Below are 25,162 nucleotides of genomic sequence, written 5' to 3' on the forward strand. Positions count from 1 at the left end.
TTAAATTTTAAGTAGTTCAAATATATTTTAGTTGCGCGAATAAACCGGCAGCGGCTAATACAAAATATGCCCACCAATTGTGAGGGACCAGCCGCCGACGGTTATTTTAAAATTATTTGCTTATTGGTTTACAAATGACATCTAAATAATACATAACTATATTTTCAAATGTCTTGATACTAGTCACATATGTATATACTTTTAATCGAGATCAGGCCTAAACCAATAAACCCATTAAAAGTATGACAGAAATTTAAAACAAGTAAGGAAGAGCTAAGTTCGGGTGCAACCGAACATTTTATACTCTTGCAACTTGCAAGAATCAAAGCCAGGGAAATACTTTAAGGCGCAAAACCAATAATGTAGGGTAGAGTCAGCCGGATGTTCGAAAATCCTGATATAAGTTATATGGGGCTTAGGCCAAATCGCTGAAATTTATCTATTTTAGGCACAAAGAAGCACTGTTGTGAGTAAAAAAAACTGTCTTATTTTCATTGGGATAACTCACATTTTGGCTGATAGATCCATAAAAGCAGATAGAAGTTCGAAAATTTTTATATTGAGTATTAGGGGGCTAAGGAAAGTATTGGTCCGATTCAACCCATATTTGACATACAGACAAACCTTTATAAAAGAAAAATTATCCTTTGATTTGAATTATAGATATCACTCATTGCCCTACATTTTCGATCAAAAATCAACTATAGTTATCGTGGTCTAAATAGTCGTTACCTAGGGGCTTGAACAGTTTTCATTGAATTCAAAAAATTTTTGGTAATAAAGTGGCACACACTAAAGACATTAGTCTTGTAAAGTTTTATCTCGTTATATTAATTGCTTCTTGGTTTTGTACTGGAAACTGAAGGAATCAAGTAGAATTTAAAATTGTGCTGTATAGGAAGTAGGCGTGGTTGTCGTCCGATTTCGTAAACTTTCACAATGTGGCATAAAAATGTAAAAATAATGCCATATACTAAATTTTGTAGAAATCTTTTGGTCGGGTCCTGAGATATGGGATTTCACCAAAAAGTGGACGGTGCCAAGCCCATCGTCCAATTTTTACATCGGCTTCAATAAAGCTCTCTTATACTACCATCTCTGGTAAACTTTAATGTCTCTGGCGTTTTTAGTTATTGATTTATTGCGCTTTGAGTACCGTTATATGAGGAGTGAGCAGGGTTATCCTCCGATTTCATCCATTTCATATAGTCGGTAAAATTCTTATAAGATTTATACCCAGCCAATTTGGTATTTGTAGCTTAAGTGGTTTAGGATATATGTATAGTATATTAAGGTTGTTCGAGGGCGGGGCTACAACCATTTTTTCAAAAATTTTGGACCACAAGTGCCCCTTGCTACTGCGATCCCCTGAATGAAATTCGAGTTTTATATCTTAATTGAGTGCTTAGTTATGGCACTTTTTATGTTTTCGGTTAATGATCGATTTGTAGGTGTGGCAGTGGTCCGATTACACCTATCCTCGAACTCGTAATTTTTTTGTACTAAGGAACCCTTATACTTAGTTTCATCAAGATATCTCAATTTTTACTCAAGTTACAGCTTGCACGGACGGACGGACGGACAGACAGACAGTTAACCGGATTTCAACTTTTCTCGCCATCCTGATCATTTATATATAGCCCTATATCTATCTCGCTTAGGTTTAGGTGATACGTATAAGCGTTAGGTGAACAAAATTATAATGCTCTGTAGCAACTGCTTGCAAGAGTATAAAAAAGTAGCAAGCATGGCAAGTTAAATGCAAATTACGGTGTGATTGCTCTTTTTATAGCATTCGAGTCAGTCTGTGTATGTAGGTAGAAGATTCTAAGCTTAGGCGGTAAATACACCCGCATGAACATCTACCAAAGCACAGATGGTGTAAAATCGCTTGGCCTGGATGTACACGGTTGTTTAACCACTGTTACTTATGGAGCGGTATCTTGGGTGTCGAAAGTCTACCAAGAAAATGTCCATAAACAGCAGACCAAATTCTAGGGCTTGGCTGATGGATGCATCATGTGCACGTTTGCAACCGCTATACAAGAGGTTCTTCTGGACAATTTTCACAACAACCGGTTATATACCGGTTCGTACCGATTGGTTTTCTATGAACAATTATTGGTTATTATTTAGGGTTAAGTTTCAAAACACAAAAAAAACTATATATACTTGTATTACTATATTTGAGAATAATTTGTAATTTGAGGAACTCGCAATGGTAAACCTGCGCAAAAAAATATGCAAAGCAAAATTTGGTACCATTGAAGATAGCGGTTATACCATTTTAATGAGGTTTCATATACTCTCTTGACAAATTCAACTCGTTAGCATTTTTGCTGCTTTTACATGTAATTTTTTTTGACAAGAAAGGAACGCGCAAAAAAAGCGAGCAGAAAAACGGTGTAGCTAATGATTCCTGGTATCGAAAGGTGGTGGCAAAGGCATTTTTAAGTAAAGACAACTAGATCATGTGAGAAGAGAGGCAACCATTTCCAATTGCAAAGGGAAATAGATGTTCTGACTTAAATTTTTCTCAATTGCTGGCATTTGTTTACGCTTCATTGTAGTGAGAAAATAGTATAAATATGAAATGAAGCCGACATTATTTCCTTTTTTCCTTTGACGGCGCACAATCAACACGCCGAAAAAGTGTGGTCACCGAAATAAAGTAATTTTCTTCCACTGTCCAATTTATACAAGTTGATAGCACCAGCTTTTACGACAATAACATTGCAGGATTTTGTCTTGCTTCTTTCGTTTCTGCTTATGTGTTCTTATACCCGTGGGTGCATGATAAGGACTTTCATAGTCAAGTCCGCTGATACTTTCGTGAAAGTGTGGTTAGCCGTTACCCTAAAAAGGTTCTGATTAGCAGTGCTTTTTTACATCTTTTGCATTTAACAGCTGCTTATATAATATATAGAAAAATTACAGGCATACGCAATGTATGGCAAATGTTTTCCTAAGGCTATGTACATATATAATCCAACTTAATTCTTAAAATAATTGCATGGAGTACATCATTGTATGATTACATATATACATATAATTATTAATAATGGTTATATATTTTAAAACATTTATAAGATATCGAAATTCTCTCCAGATATTTTTCGTTAGGAGTTAATATATGTATCTATAATAATATCTTGTATATATACATATCTGCTTATATTCTTTATCTTTTAAATTTAGAATTGACAGCTGAATTATCTTATTGTTCTCATTTACATTGAATTATTGTCTCATGTCGCATTTCACAATCAAATTGAATGAATTGGTTATAAATGTTAATATTATATGTATACTTTTAGTTATTTATTTGTTTAATAGTGTTCTAATTCTTGCGTCTAAACATTGTCATTGCTAGTATTGTCAATGCGATAATCACCGAACCGTTGATGAAACAATGAAAAAATACGAAATCAATAATTAATATTTAACCACATAATTGTGAAGTGATTATTTCGAATACTCTCATGCAAAACTGCATCTACATATATAATATGTAAGTATGTATGTACGTAGATAAAATACATCTAAATTATTATATTGCCAATAATTCTAAAAAACAAATTTCATTTTAATTAAACAATACATTTATCAAATGTTGCATTTTTATATTTGCGCCACAATTATTTATGTAAATGTATAATTGCCACATGTATGTATTGTTGTTACTTATTAAAGTTAATATGATATGGATATTATATAGTAGTAATTATGATTATATATAGTGCATGTAACGAAAATTAGCAAATGTAAAAATTGAGTTACTAGTAAAAAATTATCAAACATTATAGGGTTATATGTATAATTATGTTGACTCTGATATGCCTACTGTGGCTAGAAAAAGATTGTATTGATATGCAATTATCCAAATCATAAAAGAGTGGTATCTTTGGTTTAATTGATAATGAGATATATATATAGGTATGAAAGTTTTGTGTATATGTATGGTATCATATTGGATTCTAGTTCGTTCTGGAAACGGTTATAGGACGGGCCCATTCTTACCATATTGGTTGTTGCTACCGCAAACTGTTTGATCATTTTCAGTTCTATTACCTTTGTTCTGTCATATGTAAGTATACATTAGCTCTGAGCTCTGAAATGACATGCGTGTGTAGGCATATGTGATGGTAAAGTCCAGGGATCCTTGTAGGCTTTGCGCTATGGCATTATCTTTACTTTTTAAAGTGTTAATTTGATATATCACACCTATAAATATAATGTTATAATCTTTAAAACTGTGCTATTAACTTTAAGTTTTATTTACAACATAGATAATTTTGAAAATAATTTATTTTTATAATTTACATAATTAGTAGGCCTGCCCGCGTTTTTGCCAAGAATGATAGATTTTATAATTACGACGCGTTATGTCACGAACAAACGAATGAGAAGAGGCAACATTAAATAATGGTTTCTAATAAATTGTTCAACGTTAAGACATTGCGTTGAAGAAAAAGTCCTAATGATTTTTTCCATCACAATTTTCCTTTAAAAGTCATAGGCAGTTAAAGTTATACATCAAATAACCTGAGCATTCATATAAATATATCAGAATATCACTTTCTCAACGTGGTAGGTTTATTTTCTTTGGGGATGAAAAATTTATTGTAAAAATCCAAAAGTCACTAATGCTGAAACTTTAGCCGGCGTTTGCAGGAAAAAGCAAAAGTCAATCAGAGGGTAGGTAACCATACATGTATTATATATCCGATTTCATCAACTTTATGACATTCAACTAAAATAATCGCTAGAATTTATTAGGACACCTTACATATATAATGATGGACTGGAGAATAATAGAAAATCATACATCATTATATGTACCCATGTATTTCTTTTTCATTTAGTTTCGGCACCGAATTACAGTATGTATATGTTAGAAAATGTTACTAATTATGTTAAAACATTAATTTCATTAAGATTTCATGCACATTGAGTGATATTCATCCTCTCGCAACATGTTGCGCTTAATTAGATAGTTTTGTTTACCAAAGAGTTATGGAGCTAAATATATAGATTAGGGTGTGTTATTCTGAGTCAACCTTTTTTTGCAACTGAAAAACAGGCCAAAAACTTTCGAAAATGTGAAAAAGAAAGTCACTCAAAAGATGAGATCTTAATATTAATATTAAGAGGTGCCTATTTCAAATTATCTGTTTTCCATATAAATAACATGGAAAAAAAATCATTTTTTTGTGGTGGTTATTGTGCGGAGGTTATTATATGTGCACGCGATGGCTGCCAGTAGGGATGGTAAACTCAATTCCGATTCTACTCGTAAAATAATCGATTTTTCGAACGTCAAAGGTCGATTCTTAATCGACTTCGACTACCGAAGATCGATTCCGAAAAATCGATTATTTTACGAGAAAACTCGATTCTCGAGTAGAATCCGAATCGAGTTTACCATCCCTACTGGCAGCCATCGCGTGCACATATAATAACCTCCGCACAATAACCACCACAAAAAAAAATGATTTTTTTTCCATGTTATTTGTATGGAAAACAGAAAATTTGAAAGAGGCTCCTCTTAATATTAATATTAAGAGCTCATATTTTGAGTAACTTTTGTTTTCACATTTTCGAAAGTTTTAAGCCTGTTTCTCAGTTGAAAAAAAAGATTGCCTCAGAATGACACACCCTAATATAGATATGTATAAATGATCAGTATGAAGAGATGAATTAAATTCCGGCTCTGTCTTTCTGTGCAATGTAGTTGATAGTGCAGATAAACGGGATTGGACGTTTGCTACGCCTTAAAAATGCAGTTAGGTGAAAACTGTAAAGGGCTACAAGCCACAAATCTAGATACATAACTGTAATTTTTTCCAATACTTCGAAGTATGTAGAAGTATACGCAGATTGAAAGTTGTTAAAAAGTGGGCGAATTCCGCCTACTAATATTTGATCTATGGTAAGCTTTATTTACAAATCTCGCAATTTAATTTACATATCTGCTGCACCATATAGTCATTATATTCTCATATGACTATGTGAAAATTTGCGAAAACGGACTACAATCACGCCTTCTTCATAATGTATATACCGCAATTTCAACTAAGTTATTGGAACTGCAACTTGTACAAATATGCTACTATATACTACACCAAAATATACTTTGACCTATTGCTAATTTTTTCCGAAAATATCTGTGCGATATGTTAACAAAGTTCTATAAGATATCGATTACCAATGCGTCATTCTGTATTAAAAATGGTTAATTTCGGATTGTTCCTCGATAGTGATAACATGATAATATTTCACCGCCTTATAAATAATATTGAATTCATCATTTTTATACCCTTGTAACATGTTGCACAGGTATAGTAGTTTTGGGCATCTAACAATTGTTTGTAAGACTGACTTCGAAAACGTCAATTCAAATGCATACGTACAACGTACAATGTTTTGTAATGTATCCAGAATATTTGTTACATTTTTCATTTTTTGAAACGTACCCCGTTTGTACTCTATGCGCAGTGACACAGAAAACCGCGCATCACAATTAAAGTGTATGCCTTTTGACATATACATACGCAACGAAGGCATAGTTGTGGGAAGCTTTCTTATTATTTATACTAAACTATTTGATTAAAATTTGATAATTGTTTATCTTTATACGGTCGCAAAAACAAAACAGCTTACTGCGAAACTGAACTTTGTAGTGAAAGTATTCTGGAACGTCAAATTATTTGCAATGTTGATTGACGTTTCAAGCCGACGATGTATAAATGGTGCAGTTATATCGAATCTATACTTTGCAGTAGTACGAAGTCGCAGTCGAAGTCAACTGATATGATACATAATAGAGATAGATATATGTATGTATGTTTGAAATTGAAATTTTACAATGGACGAGGCACAGCCACATTAAACGGACGTTATGCGATCAAGAAATTGCTTCAAGTTTCAATACACTCACACTTTTCTACTACCACACATTCACTTTTCCAACTTGAACGCCGTATTGCTATCAAATGACATGCAATGTCGGGAATAAGAACATTTCGTTATATTGATGAATCGATATCAAACTATAAGTATGTATATCAATAAATTATAACATTATTAATATTTTCTTGAAACTATTAATGGTAAGTTGCAGTCTACGTCTTTAAAATTTAATCTATTTTAACAAGTAATACATGTGATCAACTCGAAAACAAGTTCTTGATCGTGTAACACTGGTCTGTCCAACACCGCGATATTCAGAATTCATTCGTGTCGAATTTCTTCGGCCGCCAGTTTAAAAAAAAGTTTGACGATCTAGTCTAATAAAAAAATAATTCAAATGTACTGCAATGTCTAAAATTTAATGCTTATTAAAAAAAATTTATATTTAACTTTTTTCTTTTGAAAAAGTAAAATAAATGTAATTATTGGAAAAAATATCTTTCTGCACACAGAAAAAAAATTATTATTTCAGAAATTTTGTTGTTTAAAAATAAGTTAAAATTAAAAAAAAACTCGACAGCGTTACCTCACAATTTATGTAAGGAAAGACTGTGCAAAATTTCAAAAGGATCGGTTTAGTAGATTTTGAGCTACAGAGTTCACCGGCTTCGAAAAAGTGAAGTGTGAGAAAAACACGTTTAAAGTTTCACAGCCGCTCACAATCAAATCGGAGGGCGGAGACTTACAAGTGTATATCTCCGTCAATTTTTTTTAATTGCTCTCAAATTTTCACAGAATAATCTTAAGATATTGTACATTAATATAAAATAAAAATGCAAAAAAAATAAAACAAGAAAAAACGTTAACTTCGGCTGCACCGAAGCTAATATACCCTTCACAGGTGCATTTCTTTTAGTAACTATGTGTTCAGTTTATATGGAAGCTATATGCTATAGAAATCCGATCTGAACAATTTTTTCGGAGATTACATTGTTGCCTTAGAAAATAATCTATACCAAATTTGGTGAAGATACATTGTCAAATGTGAAAGTTTTCCATACAAGAACTTGATTCCGATCGTTCAGTTTGTATGGTAGCTATATGCTATAGTTTACCGATCTAACCAATTTCTTCGAAGATTACATTGTTGCCTTAGAAAATAATCTGTACCAAATTTGGTGAAGATACATTCTCAAATGAGGAAGTTTCCCATACAAGAACTTGATTCCGATTGTTCAGTTTGTATGATAGCTAAATGCTATAGTTAACCGATCTGCACAATTTCTTCGGAGATTACATTGTTGCTTTAGAAAATAATCTATATCAAATTTGTTGAAGATACATTGCCAAATGTGAAAGTTTTCCATACAAGAACTTGATTCCGATCGTTCAGTTTGTATGGTAGCTATATGCTATAGTTTACCGATCTGAACAATTTCTTCGAAGATTACATTGTTGACTTAGAAAATAATCTGTACCAAATTTGGTGAAGATACATTGTCAAATACAAAAGTTTTCCATACAAGTATTTTATCCCGATCGTTCAGTTTGTATGGCAGCTATATGTTATAGTGATCCGATATCGACAGTTCTGAAAAATGAGCAGCTTCTTGTGGAGAAAATGACGTTTGCAAAATTTCAAAACGATATCTTTAAAACTGAGGGACTAGTTCGTATATATACAGACGGACGGACGGATGGACAGATAGACAGACGGACATGGCTAAATCGACTCAGCTCAACATACTGATTATTTATATATATACTTTATAGGGTCTCCGACGCTTCCTTCTGGGTGTTACAAACTTCGTGACAAACTTAATATACCCTGTTCAGGGTATAAAAATACCTTACTACCCCCTTAACAAGAGTGCTTGAGTTTTTGTTTACAATTTAGATGCTGTACTACGCTTCTTCTTCTCAACTCAAAGCCATAACGTCGCAATTATATCAGTACAAAGAAGTTATATAACATTGTGTAAAAATAATTGTAAGCTAAAACAGCTAAACAAGCTAAAAATTATACTCGAAACGTGAAAATATAGACAAGATTATAATCAAAGATAGACTAGATTATCATCTGACGATATTGCTCAAATTGTGCAGTTGTTTAAAAATAAATTTGGAGATAAAAAAACTTCTTACCGATGGCGCTTTAAAGGATTCTATTGAATACACGGCACAGTCTATGCAAAGATAATAAATGAAAGGATGGAATCTGGCAATCTTCCCCAAAATTGGAATATATCGCCAATAACACCAGGGAAGGAAGTAATAAATACACACAAACCTGAGGAGTTTAGGACATGCGATGAAAAAATAAAGGAAACCGCTATCAAGAATATGCTTCTCTAATGCTTAGAAGAGAACACAAGAATGGGGGTTCAGAAAAAAGCACTCATGTGAAACGGCTCTCCATACAGTGATATTTGATTGGAAAAAAGGGCTAAATAGGAAACAAAACATTATAGCAATTTTTTTCGATATAAAAGTAGCATTTGAAATAGTCGATCGTGATATCTTTGCTCAAAAGCTTAAAAAGATGAGAATACGTGAAAACGAACTTAAATGGTTAAAAGTTATTTGGCAAATAGAAAGCAAAATTTAGCGATAGATTCTTTCAAGTCAAAAGAAGTGTTAGTTCCTTTAAGATTAGAGTGTGATACTTTTGAACTAAAATTTGACAAAAAAATAGAGCCTTCATAGGCTCGGCATTATATGTACTTGATAACAAACTTAAATTCGATAAACATATATAGTTTACTGTACAAAAGATAGCAAAACAAAGTGGATTTATGAAAAGAAATTGTAAATATGTATCTAGAAGGTTTAAGTCTACAAAAATACTAATTGTGCGGTTTATATACACCCAACTCCTTTTTTACATGGTAGATACGTTCCTCAGAAAACCGTGTAAAAAACCGTGTAAAAAAAGAGGCGTTTCCTATAGTAAAATTGGGGATACGTTCCATGTCATCTGAAAACCGTGTAAGATGAAATAAAGAACTATATTTACTTCGAAAAACCGTGTAGAAAATGTTTAAAACTATAATAAACTAAATGCTTTTATTGAGCATTAAAACTTAAAATACATAATTCATACAGGTGAAAATTTGGTAGATTAAGCAAAAAACTAAAGAAATCTGTTAATCCAGAATTAAGAACAGAAAAATTAGAATAGAAATAGAGAAAAAATATTTACATAGCTACATAATTATTCGTCGTTACTAGATAACAAGCGCAATTGTTTGTGACGAACTGGACTAAAGTCGGTATCGTCACTGGATATATCCATTTCAGCAATGTAAATATCATGCGAACAAAATGTGTAGGTAAGTGTTATCGAATAAGGGGATTTCCCAGCTACTACTATGTACATACATATGTTCATTTCAGCAACGGTGCTAAGTGTGGTAAAAACAAACATACTTACAAGACAGTGATTTTGAAACCGTACTAGAAAAGTTAAAATTTTTTACAAAATTTTTTTTGTCAACCGTGTAACTTCAATTCCGTGTACAAAGAAACCGTGTAAAAAAAGAGTTGGGTGTACATATTGTTAATCGATTTTGATTATAGTATCAAACGCAAAAATAGATACACTTCAGAAACTATGAAATAGATGCATGAGATTCATAGGTGCTCCATTTAGTGTAATGCTTTTAAAATTAAACATGTTAAGTATAAAATATAATATGTTACCATACCATGAAAATATTTATTATATTTAGCATATTATGAGACAATGTACCAGAATATTTCATAAATAATCTTGTGTACGTAAACTAAACGCACTACGTTAGTAAAAGAAAAAAATAATTATAAGTTAGCAATATTTAGAACTAAAATAGATAAGCAAAATCTAGTTTCTAAAGGTTTTAAATGTTTCAATGAATTATCGAATAAAATACATTTTTTTGTTGGTATTGCTGTTATTAAAACACGTCTTTAAGAATATTGTAACACCTTAGATATAATTAAAACAAAAAACATCTTTCATAAATTGATTTGAATTGTAACCTATGCCTAGGCCATAAAGATACTAATAAATAAATAAATTGTCACAGCCTAAATAGAGAAAAGTAACTGTAAATTCTTGTTTTAATCTTGTATTCTATCATTCTCGGGTATAATACAAAAGAGGTATACCACTCAATAAAAAGGGGTTCAGACTACTCAAGCAATAAATACTATAAATATAAAGTCACATTCCTGGTTATATTTAGGTGCAATTTATTGTTTGTAAACCAGAGCAATAAATCTAACAAAGGAATAGTTTTTTTTAATGTTTTTGTCTTACATGAATGCATATTATCTCAAGAATGTTTTGTTAATATTTGTCCTAAAAACGTTTTACATCAGTTCTCAAAACGTTTGAGCGTTTTTATCACAACTCACGTTCTCCAAGCCGGTACATCTCACAACTACCACACCGATTGTAATGAAATTTTGGAGTACACTGGAGTATTTTTTCAAATTCGTCAATAATCGCAAAAATTTGTGTTTCCTTCTTTAAAATGTTTCAAAAAAGTAAAAAAATTAAAATTCGAATAACCTCCCAGCGTTACCTGGACAAAACGATTATCTGACGATATTATTTTAATGTTTTGATTTCAAATGATCCAGCACCAAGTTATGGGTGTCATTTTACATTTCTGAATAACAATATAACAGAATATGTAATATGTGCGATTGGTTTTTAAAACTAGATTTTAACTGTTTCATAAAAAGCCTTATTTTACACTTATTTTAAGAATTAAGCTTACTCTTTCTTAAGTATTGTTATGTTAGAAGTGTTTTAGATAAGAGCGGAGATATTCCAAGACAAAAAATACAAATTGTGGCTTGGTTGGATCAAAGGAAATCTAATCTATCCGCAATAGTCCCAATCGCTGGAATCACTAATTTCCTTCTTGGAAATGATAATTAAAAAGGGTAAAGCAATACAATAAAAAGAGTTACACTATATTTAATAAATATTGGCTAATTAAACTTATGCAATCAATTTCTACTCACAGGTCCGTATACTTCCTCGAATATAAACGATGATTAGCTGCTGTTTTTCCTGGTGATTGAATGTAGAATATACTTATATGTATATCTATGTAGGTATTGTTTTTGATGTAACCATGTTGTCCTTTATACTCAAGTGAGCTGTGCAATAGGTTTCATTAACCGTACAGAGATTAGTTTTAATGTTCCTAATGTATTATGATGTGCGCTAGTTACTCATTGAATGCATAACTCTTGTTTCATTAATAGATATAAAAGTAGTCATACAAGCCCACGGCATCACTTGTAACCTGTGATGGTTGAAGTAATTGTTGGTTGACAAAGTTTAAAAATCCACTTACTTCCGGGTTGTTCTGTCTATCCCACCCTTGAATTTTCGTCGCAGATTGTTCACTAATCCCAAAAGTATCAAGTCTTTTTCCCGCATTAATATTGTATACAGCAGAGACGCTCGATGGCAATGCTTTGGAAGCTTCATCAGAGAATAAATCCTCCGTCTCTGATATATTTTCTGATTCGGTGCCATCTTCGAAAAATGTATGATCCTGCAAATATTCTGAAGCATTACCTGGCGAATAATAATGCGTATTAAAGTCCTTTATGAGGCGTTCAAAAAGCGTAGTTTTTTTGTTGGACATCTCCGATTGTAACTGTGTACGAATCTTTCGAGAGAAGGAAATATCTGACTTTCTTTCCATTGGGTTATCCTATGAAAAAAATAGTATTAAGTGTATATGAAATAAGCTTAAACTAAATCTGAATATGAGAAAGACAACCGGAAGGAGCCGCCTCCCTAAAAGCAGCCACGCCTGAATGTGGCGGTACCCATGTCTTTAAATTTATTTAATTCATGCATCACAGGCTAATATTTAGTTCTTTTTACTTTATACCATGTTTCGACCGACACCTAATCACACGATTTATGCTATTGAGTCGACTACACTGGTAGACACATCATTTGTGACATGAAAATTCTTAGGTGTTTCTAATGCAGTTTGATACCCTGAAGCCAAATCTGAAAACAGAATTTTTCTATCACCCACAGATATTCTGTAACCTGCGGCCTTAGATTTTACAATACCACTGTAAACAAATTAAAAAATTAATTTTTAATTTATCTTTCGCGTGGTTTTCGAATCGGTAAATTTTTTTCTGTAAGTTGGTAGTACCGTTACTGACATCTATGCTAAATTTCACGTCAAAATATTCATACGCGTCGTTTTGTGAGGCTCTGAAAGTGAATTCTTCGATTTTTACTATGTCTGTATTTCTTCTTCTTCTTAATTGGCGTGGACACCGCTTACGCGATTATAGCCGAGTTAACAACAGCGCGCCAGTCGTTACTTCTTTTCGCTACGTGGCGCCTATTGGATATTCCAAGCGAAGTCAGGTCCTTCTCCACTTGGTCCTTCCAACGGAGTGGAGGTCTTCCTCTTCCTCTGCTTCCCCCGGCGGGCACTGCGCCGAATACTTTCAGAGCTGGAGTGTTTTCATCCATCCGGACAACATGACCTAGCCAGCGTAGCCGCTGTCTTTTAATTCGCTGAACTATGTCGATGTCGTCGTATATCTCGTAGAGCTCATCGTTCCATCGAATGCGATATTCGCCGTGGCTAATGCGCAAAGGACCATACATCTTTCGCAGAATTTTTCTCTCGAAAACTCGTAACGTCGACTCATCGGTTGTTGTCATCGCCCAAGCATCTGCACCATATAGCAGGACGGGAATTATGAGCGACTTATAGAGCTTAGCTTTTGTTCGTCGAGGGTGGACTTTACTTTTAAATTGCCTACTCAGTCCGAAGTAGCACCTGTTGGCAAGAGCAATCCTGCGTTGGATTTCCAGGCTGACATTTATGGTGGTGTTAATGCTGGTTTCTAAATAGACGAAATTATCTACAACTTCAAAGTTATGACTGTCAACAGTGGCGTGAGAGCCAAGTCGCGAGTGCGACGACTGTTTGTTTGATGACAGGAGATATTTCGTTTTGCCCCCGTTCACTGCCAGATCCATTTTCTGTGCTTCCTTGTCTAGCCTGGAGAAAGCAGAACTAACGGCGCGGGTGTTGAGGCCGATGATATCAATATCATCGGCATACGCCAGCAGCTGTACACTCTTATAGAAGATGGTACCTTCTCTATTTAGTTCTGCAGCTCGAACTATTTTCTCCAGAAGCAGGTTGAAGAAGTCGCACGATAGGGAGTCGCCTTGTCTGAAACCTCGTTTGGTATCGAACGGCTCGGAGAGGACCTTCTTGATCCTGGCGGACCTTTTGGTGTTACTCAACGTCAGTTAAAAAGAGGTGGTGTGTGTCGAATCTTCTTTCACTGGTCTTTTCCAAGATTTGGCGCATGGTGAATATCTGGTCGGTTGTTGATTTTCCAGGTTTGAAGGCACACTGATAAAGCCCAATCAGTTTGTTGACGGTGGGCTTTAATCTTTCACACAATACGCTCAATAGAACCTTATATGCGATGTTGAGGAGGCTAATCCTACGGTAGTTAGCGCAGATTGTGGGGTCTCCTTTCTTATGGATTGGGCATAGCACACTTAAATTCCAATCGTTGGGCATGCTTTCGACCGACCATATTTTACAAAGAAGCTGATGCATGCTCCTTATCAGTTCTTCGCCGCCGCGTTTGAATAGCTCGGCCGGCAATCCGTCGGCCCCTGCCGCTTTGTTGTACTTTAGGCGGGCAATTGCTATTCGAACTTCTTCATGGTCGGGCAATGGAACGTCTGCTCCATCGTCATCGATTGGGGAATCGGGTTCGCCTTCTCCTGGCGTTGTGCGTTCACTGCCATTTAGCAGGCTGGAGAAGTGTTCCCTCCATAATTTAAGTATGCTCTGGGCGTCGGTCACAAGATCATCTTTGGGGGTTTTACAAGAGTATGCTCCGGTCTTGAAACCTTCTGTAAGCCGCCGCATTTTTTCGTAGAATTTTCGAGCATTACCCCTGTCGGCCAGCTCACCAAGCTCTTCGTACTCACGCATTTCAGCCTCTTTCTTTTTCTGTGTACGAATCCGTCTCGCTTCCTTCTTTAACTCTCGGTATCTATCCCATCCCTCGCGTGTTGTGGTCGATCGTAACGTTGCGAGGTAGGCAGCCTGTTTTCTCTCCGCTGCGACACGGCACTCCTCGGCGTACCAGCTGTTCTTTTTAACTTTCCGAAAACCAATGGCTTCGGTTGCAGCTGTACGTAAGAAATTTGAAATGCCGTCCCACAGTTCCCTTATACCGAGTTGTTGACGAGTGCTCTCAGAGAGCAGGAGTGCAAGCCGAGTAGAAAATCGTTCGGCTGTCTGTTGTGATTGCAGCTTCTCGACGTCGAACCTTGCTTGTGTTTGTTGGCGTGCGTTTTTTGCTGCACAGAAGCGGGTGCGAATCTTGGCTGCAACAAGATAGTGGTCCGAGTCGATGTTAGGACCTCGGAGCGCACGCACATCTATAACACTGGAGACGTGTCTTCCGTCTATCACAACATGATCGATCTGGTTGGTAGTTTTTCGATCCAGAGACAGCCAGGTAGCTTGATGAATCTTTTTAGGCTGGAATCTAGTACTACAGATATCCATATTTCGGGCCCCGGGGAAGTCAATCAGCCTCATCCCATTTGGGGAAGTTTCGTCGTGGAGGCTGAATTCACCGACCGTTGTGCTAAAGATACCTTCTTTGCCCACCTTGGCGTTAAAGTCACCAAGCACGATTTTGACATCGTGGCGGGAGCAGCTTTCATAAGCGCGCTCCAAGCGCTCATAGAAGGCATCTTTGGTCACCTCGTCCTTCTCTTCCGTCGGGGCGTGGGCGCAAATCAGCGATATGTTGAAGAACCTCGCTTTGATGCGGATTGTGGCTGGACGTTCATATGTCTGAATTTATTGTACTTCATTGGTTATTCGTGATCGTTTCGCCAAATTTTGAAGCAAAAAAATAAATTAAGGATGGCATAGTTGAGGGTCCGCAAATAAGAGAACAAATGAAAAATGGATATTTGAGGAAATGCTCAATGAAACTGAAATACGAGCCTGGAGTGACTTTAAAAGCGTTGTTAAACATTTTCTGGGAAATGTGAAAGCTGACAATTACAAAGATCTTGTGACTGAACTACATACTGCAGAAAAATATCGTCAGTATCATTTTGAGGTACTGTTTCATCAACAAAATAATATATCGATATTGATATCATCGGCCTCAACACCCGCGCCGTTAGTTCTGCTTTCTCCAGAAAATGGGTCTGGCAGTGAACGAGGGCAAAACGAAATATCTCCTGTCATCAAACAAACAGTCGTCGCACTCGCGACTTGGCTCTCACGCCACTGTTGACAGTCATAACTTTGAAGTTGTAGATAATTTCGTCTATTTAGGAACCAGCATTAACACCACCAACAATGTCAGCCTGGAAATCCAACGCAGGATTGCTCTTGCCAACAGGTGCTACTTCGGACTGAGTAGGCAATTGAAAAGTAAAGTCCTCTCTCGACGAACAAAAGCTAAACTCTATAAGTCGCTCATAATTCCCGTCCTGCTATATGGTGCAGAGGCTTGGGCGATGACAACAACCGATGAGTCGACGTTACGAGTTTTCGAGAGAAAAATTCTGCGAAAGATTTATGGTCCTTCGCGTATTGGCCACGGCGAATATCGCATTCGATGGAACGATGAGCTGTACGAGATATACGACGACATTGACATAGTTCAGCGAATTAAAAGACAGCGGCTACGCTGGCTAGGTCATGTTGTCCGGATGGATGAAAACACTCCAGCTCTGAAAGTATTCGACGTAGTACCCGCCGGGGGAAGCAGAAGAAGAGGAAGAACTCCACTCCGTTGGAATGACCAAGTGGAGAAGGACCTGGCTTCGCTTGGAATATCTAATTGGTGCCACGTAGCGAAAAGAAAAACGACTGGCGCGCTGTTGTTAACTCGGCTATAATCGCGTAAGCGGTGTCTACTCCAATTAAGAAGAAAGAATATATCTATAGCAATTTTTTTTCAACAAGAATTCTCATAGCAAAGAAGAAGGTGGTAGAAGAAATCTGTAGAATTTTCTGCATTTGTGGCAATTTTTACATAATAAACACTTTATTGTGTTCATGTCACAAAAAACAAGTGGATTTTTGTTTACCAGTGGTACCTGACTAATCTACAGTTTTGGGAATAATTTCGCCATACAAAAATGACTTGTTAATCTCGAGAAGATTTGAATCTAATCCTCACGAAATCTCCCTGCGCAACTCTGATTCAGTGACATCTGTTTGCCAAAAGGGAAATTTATCACAGCTGATTTAGAAACTACAAAGAGAAGAAGTGTAAACAAACAAAACAATTAAAACCAATTCATATGAATTTTCCAGGAAATCAATTCCCAAACTCAAAAAATACTTCCATTTTTTCTACTAAATTGAAAACATTTAAAATTAGGCGACTTTTGTAACAAAGTACGACATTTTATTAAATAAATAAACGAAGTGTATTTTTTGATGTCAAAAACAGCTGTTTTATAAATCTCCAACGGCAGTGAGGACAGTCTCGATGAGTGCATAGATTAATTTTTGGTCAGAAAATAGTATTACATTGTTATGTTTAAGGCCCATTGCTAAACAGCACCTTCTGAACAACGAAGCGCAGAAAACAAAGGGTATGCCACAATAAACGCTATGCTTTCAGTGCTTTTCTCGAATAAAAATTGCAACAGTTCCTTGGAAAAACATAGAAAGATGACGGTTCCCCAACGTTTTGCTTGGCTCAGCGTCAAAAACTTTTTATGTGAACGTAGTCATACAAAATCGTGCATAGAACTTTCCTGTTAAAACAAATGTGTAGCGCAAAGCGAAGCAAAGGTTCTATACGAATTTGCGATAAGAGTTACACTATCATTATCTCTCTTACATACTTTAGTTAAGATATCATATACCATGTTTATGTTTTAATTCTACTCGGTTATATTCTACACGAGTAAAACCTATAAATCTAAATTGCTAATATTCTACTCTTAAGGCTGTCTCGCGATGCTCTTTATACTCTTGCAACCAGTTGCTACAGAGTATTATAATTTTGTTCACATAATGGTTGTACGTATCACCTAAAACTAAGCGAGATAGATATAGGGTTATGTATACATAAATGATCAGGATAACTAGACGGTCTGTCCGTCCATGCAAGCTGTAACTTGAAACATACTAAAACATACAAAGTATCATAACTAAGCACTAAATTTAGCTATAAAGCTGTAATTTGGTACAGAAGATCGTAGTAGTAAGGGGCACCAGTGAGTAAAATTTTTTAAAAAATTTGGGGTGGCACCGCCCTCGAACAAGTTTAGTGTACATATCTCCTAAAACACTTAAGCTACAACAACCAAATTTGTTTAGCACAAATCTTATAAAACCTCTAAAGACAGTAATCAATAACTAAATACGCCAGAGACATCAAGTTTTACCACCGAGATGCTGAAAGAGCTTTATGGGAGCCGGTGTGAAAATTGGTACATAAATCAAGAAGCAATTAATATAACGGAAATAAACTTTGCACGAATAATGGCTTTAGTGTGTGCCACCTTATGACCAAAAACTGTTTAAATTCAATGAAAATTGTTCAAGCCCCTAGGTACCGAATATTTAGATCCTAGTACCTACGTATATTTGATTTTTGGGCACGATTCCGATTACTTTGGCGGAGGGGTAAAAAAAACCGAATTTCCGTATAAATGGAACTCATCGCTGAAAAGGTTAGATTGTGGAGATTAGATTGTGTCAATTATGAGGAAAACGAGCCTTGCCACATCTTAAACAGTAAATATGTAGGATTTTTAACAATTTTACTTTGTTTGTTTTATCGGGGGTTCTTTTTTCTATATTAACTATAAAAAAATACTTTCTACATATGTATATGTGTAATACGTGATTTATGTGACTGAAGTACTTTCGCGAATTACTCCTTTCTGCGTTGGCGGCCTTCGGCTGCGCTCTAATAAAACAACTCCTTTCTGCGTTAAAAATAAAAAAATATATTGACTTTTTGTTATAAAGTGGTGAAAGTGGTTATATTCTTTGGTTATTATGCACTCATATTCAAACAAAATTTAAGTTTTCGTTATAAAATTGATAAATTTTGATTATTATTTCTGTCAGCGATTTCCATTTATTTTTTATGATACATTGGTTTGTATATTAGGTAATGATATATATATTATTATATTTAAAATATGAGTTTTGGATGTAAAGTGGCCATATTCTACGGTTATCATGCACTCATATTGAAACAAAATTTGAGTTTTCGTACTGTACTGTAACCTTACACTTTATTATGTAACATTATTATATAATATTACTAATACATGTATATAATATTACTTATTTGCTTAATAAATTTAAAAAAGAAAATATCCATATGCATGAATAGCGGAATTTTTGCGAAAAAGAGGAATTTCAGCGAATTGCCTTGTCATCACATGGCAGCGCTCCATTTCTTCGTAATTTTTGGTAAAAAAATGAGGTTCAAATGAGTGTAAAATGTAATTTTTAAAATAAAGATTTTTTAAATAAAGAACCTGCTAAAAGTGTAAAATGTGGATTTATTTAAAAGATTATAGTGTGATTTAATTAATTTGAAGAGAAAAATGTGAATAAAGTGGGTTTAACGTGGTGAAATAGCTTCGTGAAATGTTCGAATTTTGCGAATTTTTGAACTTTATATATTTTTTAATCAGGAGGACTTTCTCTTTCCAACGGTACCTTCAAATCGCGGCGCCAAAGTAATCGGAATTGTGCCGACTTTTGTTCAAAAATGTCGGTCAATGTGTGATATATGTATGTATATAGTATAATTGAAATCCTTCTCTCATAATGGTATGTCTGTATGTCAAAAATGAGTTGAATCGGACCAATACTTCCCTTAGACCACATATAATTAATTTAAAGATTTTCGAACTTCCGGGTGACTTTGTACCGCATATATCGGTCAGTATTTGAGTTATCCCAATGGAATATATGTATTTTACTCATAAGTGTGTATTTTTTTCGTCTAAAATAGATAAATTTGAGCGAAAACTTTTCTAGCCCCTATATAACTAAGTAATATCAGTACTTTTGAACATCCGGCTGACTTTACTCTATATGATTGGTTTTACACCTTAAAGTATTTCTCTGGAGTTGATTCTTCCAAGTTTCAAGAGTATAAAATGTTCGGTTGCACTAGAACGAATATAACGCGTAGAAATGAAGCATAAACATGTGAATAAGATATTTCTTTCTAAGCTAATTGAACATCTCGACAAGCAATAAATATTTATTTTAACCCTAACTTGGGCACCAACTTTTTACTACGATTTCGGGCACTATTTACATTTGTAAATACGTACATTTTTATATGTTATTTTAGAGAGAAGTTGATATAGAGAGAGAAAGAGAGTAACTTTTAAGAATAATATTTGTCTTGCTGGACACATGCTATTTTATTCAAAACAAAAGTGTCTCTTTTAGAGTAAATTTTGTGTGTTTTTTGCATTCTATGTTTGGAATAACGGTAATAGTTTTTTTTGCAAATACATATGTACTACTGAATTCGGTTGTTAAACTTTTGAAGCGTGTCATTTTGAAATTGTGTATGCATTGAGCAACAGGTGTTTAGTGAAAATGGCAACTAACAATAATAGTAAATTTAAAGTGTTGAGTGCTTCATCAGTGTCCCGGTAAGTATTTCATGATATAACTAAATGCTAGTATCTACGTATGTTTAAAATATCCCAGGCTTCCATATGATATGCAAACAAAGTATTTTGAAAATCTGGTTAATGAAATGGAGTCCGAGGATGAGGTAATGATAACGGACAATGCTCTGACTGCTGTACCTGATGAAGATGATATGCAATTAGAAGTTAACGAATTAAATGACAATGCTTCTGATACAGAAATGGTGGCACATCCAGTGGAACTGGGTCACGGAGGTGACTCGGAAAATGATTTGGAGTCTGATGATGAAATGGAAGCAGTAGATATGCCAACCATTGATGAAGAAAGCTATTTTCTTGGTAAAGACGGGACAAAATGGAAAAGAAGCCCGCCTGGATTTCAGCGCTTTCGGCAACAAAACATATTCCGTGAAAGTCGTTTTATAGGTCCCAATCCAAACACTAAAAATATGAGTATATTTGATACATTTCACACTATAATGCATCCGACAATAGAGACCATTGTTTGCCGAAATACGAACAAAAGCGGCAAGGCTGAGTACGAAAAACTAGAAGCGAGTGAAAGCGCTAGCAGTGCAAGGTAAGTTAACATTATAATTATTATGGCCTTTCTATCCGCATTCAGAAATATGTTTGACATCATCTTTAGAAAATATATTTGGGAAGATGTATCAGAAGAGGAGCTTAACACATTCTATGGTATACTAATAGCTATTGGTAGGTAGTCATAATGCCAGCAATGAGAAACTTGAAGCACTTTGGCAAAAAAATGCATTTCCTTTGTATCGGGCAGCTATGTCAGCGAAACGTTTCAAACTAATTTTAAGATTTATTCGTTTTGATCAAAATACTAGAGAGCAGCGATCTTTAACAGACAAAGCTGCACCAATTTCCGAAATTTCCGAAATGCTTAACGCCAATTTGCGCCAAAACTACAGACCACGCGAAAAATAATATAACTGTAGATGAACAGCTCTTTTCCTTTAGAGGCCGAACCAAGTTCACATGCAGTATATTCCATCCAAGCCAGCCAAATACGGCATAAAGCTATGGTGGGTATGTGATGCGAAATCATACTACCCTCTGACTGGTCAAATTTATACTGGCAAATCGGGCAGTGACAGAGAAAAAAACCAAGGAGAAAGAGTGGTTAAAGATTTGGTTGAACAGTACAAAAATACTGGAAGAAATGTCACATGCGACAACTTCTTTACAAGTCTTCCACTTGCAGATGCACTTGCAAGCTGGAAATTGTCTTTGGTTGGATCCATGAAAAAAAAAATAAAGCATGCTTGCCCTCGGAGTTCAAGCCCTCCCCGCAAAGGTTGGAACATTCGAGCATATTTGGATATGGAGAAAACAAGACAATTTGCTCCTATGTTCCCAAAAAGAACAAAGCCGTTGTTTTACTTTCAACAATGCCATGTGACGACACCATCTCGTGTATAAAGCAAAAACCCAATGTTATTTTATTTTACAACGAGACGAAAGGAGGTGTTGGACGTAATGGATCATATGCTATGGCAGTATTCCACAAACGCAAACAGCACGTTATTGCTATTATTATATAATATTCTGGACATTTCAGCACAGTGACCTATATAATATATACAGAAAATTTTCCTCAATTTGTATCCTGAAATGAAAATTATTTTTCATAACATTTGTAGTAAATAGGAACGTTTTATATTTGTACTATTCATCAAAACAGGTGGACGTCGTTTGCTTTTGCAGCAATTAGCAGAACAACTTTGTATGCCAACAATTTTGAAAGATCCCAGATTCCTCGTGTAATTTCATATTTTCAACAAAGAGTGCAATTGAGTGCATTGTTGGTGTACCTATTCATGCATTGCATAGCGAAAGGAATTATGATTTTGTCCCAGACGAAGATGATCGTGGGCATTCGAAAATAAAAGGTGCTTGCTATATGTGCTATCAAGAAGAAGGCAAAAGGAAGCGTTCAACACGCAAAGTTTGTGGCCAGTGCAAAAAACCGGTTTGCATCGAACACAGCAAAGTGCAAACAAAATGCAATCTATGTATAAAAAACTAAATTTGCAATTTCTTATGTATTCCTTATTTTTCTTATTTATAAGCACATAATTTAATAAATAAATAAATTGTATTGTTTTAAAAACGCAAAAACAAAAAATATTTACATATGTAAATAGTGCCCGATTATGAAGAAAAAATGGGAAAACTGAAAAAAGTTACGGTAAATTAACTTTATTTTTTTATTTTTTTCTATTCACAGGAAAAACATCAAAAAATAGTCACTGAGTCCGAATCGTAATTCTATAGGACCGAAAATGTGAAAATAATAGCTATTTTAAAAATCGAATATTTACATACATATGTAAATAGTGACCAAGTTAGGGTTAAAATCCGTATTAATTGCAATATTGCCAATGGAGACTGTTCAAATGTTTAGCAATAGATATCTTCATACAGAAATATCTGAATATATTTCTTGCAATTTTAAGAGGTAACATGTATATTATTACGGAATTCTCAATAAATCGTTTACCTTGTAGCTCCTGCTTTAGTTAACCACCAACGTACCACCCTTCCGAAGCAACAACATGGTTGCTGTTGTTCCCTTCTTTTCGCAATATTATTATGTATATATAATATATAAATTATTTGAATTATGGTAGTTTAGGAATATTTCAAATAAAATCAAGTATATTTTTCGTTTACTACAAAATATCGAAACTGGCAACCCTGCATTTCAGACAGCAGTCTCGTTTCCACGGAAAAAATCCAGTTTGCGCTAATCAGAGATAAAGAGATCCCCAACTCTCCTGTCACTGGAAATGTGAGCAGCACTCACCTACCGAACTTTGACAGTTGGCTGGATTTGCTAGGTTTTGATGTTTTGCAATTGGAATGACTGGAACGGTCAGATTGAAATTATACGAAAAATATATGTGAACGGAGGAATTTGTTGCCGCCATTCAAGATCGCTAATAAAAATTTAAAACAACGAAAATCAAAGCAAATGTGAAATTTAAATATATTTCATGATAGCGATAATAAATGCCCACAGGAGAATGGAGTCATGTGGAGAAGTTCATCCAAGTAAAGAATGTTCTCTTATCGCCATTCACTTGGGAAAGAAACGATTCTTATACATATGGATCAAGCAGCTCACGACTTCTGATCTTTGACTATGTATCCTCCGTGAAGAATAAGAACATCCGTTTGAAAGCGAGCTAAAGTAAGAAAGCGGAACATCCCCTCCGCCACGTAAAAAACGCACCCAATGAAAAAGTTTAAACACCCTGGGACGAGAGAGGACTACGATTTAAGGGCATGCACCTGGAATATCCGGTCTCTTAATTGGGCAGGAACCGCTGAATGGCAGTGAAAGTACAACACCAGGAGAAGGCGAACCCGATTCTCCAATCGATGACAATGGAGCAGACGTTCCATTGCCCGGCCATGAAGAAGTTCCAATAGCAGTTACCCGTCTGAAGAACAACAAAGCGGCGGGGGTCGATGGTTTGCTGGCAGAGCTATTCAAACAAGGCGGCGAAGAACTGATAAGTGGTATACATCAGCTTCTTTGTAAAATATGATCGGACGAAAGCATGCCCAACGAATGGAATTTAAGTGTGCTCTACCCAAGTCACAAAAAGGAAGACCCCACAATCTGCGCCAACTACCGTGGGATAAGCCTCCTCATCGTGTATAAGGTTCTATCGATCGTATTATGTGAACGATTAAAGCCCATCGCCAACAAACTGATTGGACCTTATCAGTGTGGCTTTAGACCTGCCAAATCAACAACCGACCAGATATTCACCATGCGCCAAATTTTGGAAAAGAGCAGTGAAAGGAGAATCGACACACACCACCTCTTCGTCGATTTCAAAGCTGCTTTCGACAGCACAAAAAGGGGCTGCCTTTATGCCGCAATGTCTGAATTTGGTATCCTTACAAAACTAATACGGCTGTGTAAACTGACGTTGAGCAACACCAAAAGCTCCGTCAGTATCGGAACCGATCTGACCGAGCCGTTCGATACCAAACGAGGTTTCAGATAAGGCGACTCCCTATCGTGCGACTTCTTAAACTTTCTTCTGGAGAAAATAATTCGAGCTACAGAACTAAACTGAAGAGGTACAATCTACTATAAAAGTGTAAAGCTGCTGGCGTATGCTGATGATATTGATATCATTGGCCTTAACTACCGCACCGTTCGTTCTGCTTTCTCCAGAATGGTTAAGGCAGTGAAGCAAATGGGTGTGGTGGTGAAGGAGGGCAAGACAAAATATCTCTTGGCATCAAGCAAACAGTCGTCGCACTCGCGACTAGGCTCTCACATCACTGTTGACGGTCATAACTTCAAAATTTTTAATTTCGTTTATCTTGGAATCAGTGTTGTATAGACATCGAACACCAACAACAAGTTCAGCGTCGAAATCCAACGCAGAATATTTCTCGCAAAAAGGTGCTACTTCGAACTAAGTAGGCAATTAAGAATTAAATTCCTCTCTCGACGAACAAAAACAAAACTCTATAACTCACTCATTATTC

At 35.4% G+C, this 25,162-nt stretch overlaps 1 protein-coding gene across 9 annotated transcripts in view; it reads right to left on the reverse strand.

The window, feature by feature from the left end:
* Positions 1–2,251: 2,251 nt before the first annotated feature.
* The window catches only part of LOC120779502, a 288,110-nt gene continuing 265,199 nt past the window's right edge, over positions 2,252–25,162 (reverse strand). For 6 of the 9 annotated variants that reach the window (XM_040111803.1, XM_040111804.1, XM_040111797.1 and 3 more), the window contains 2 exons: positions 11,929–12,632; positions 2,252–4,224 (listed from right to left, as the gene is read on the reverse strand). In XM_040111803.1, the coding sequence (XP_039967737.1) occupies positions 12,168–12,632 (465 nt within the window). In that variant the 3' untranslated portion in view covers positions 2,252–4,224; positions 11,929–12,167. Of the gene's footprint in view, positions 4,225–10,886; positions 11,876–11,928; positions 12,633–25,162 lie in introns of those variants that run through there. The other 3 variants (XM_040111805.1, XM_040111801.1, XM_040111802.1) reach the window with 3 other exon arrangements.

The sequence above is a fragment of the Bactrocera tryoni genome, unplaced genomic scaffold (assembly GCF_016617805.1).
Source record: "Bactrocera tryoni isolate S06 unplaced genomic scaffold, CSIRO_BtryS06_freeze2 scaffold_11, whole genome shotgun sequence".
In the NCBI taxonomy this organism is placed as follows: Eukaryota; Metazoa; Arthropoda; class Insecta; order Diptera; family Tephritidae; genus Bactrocera; species Bactrocera tryoni.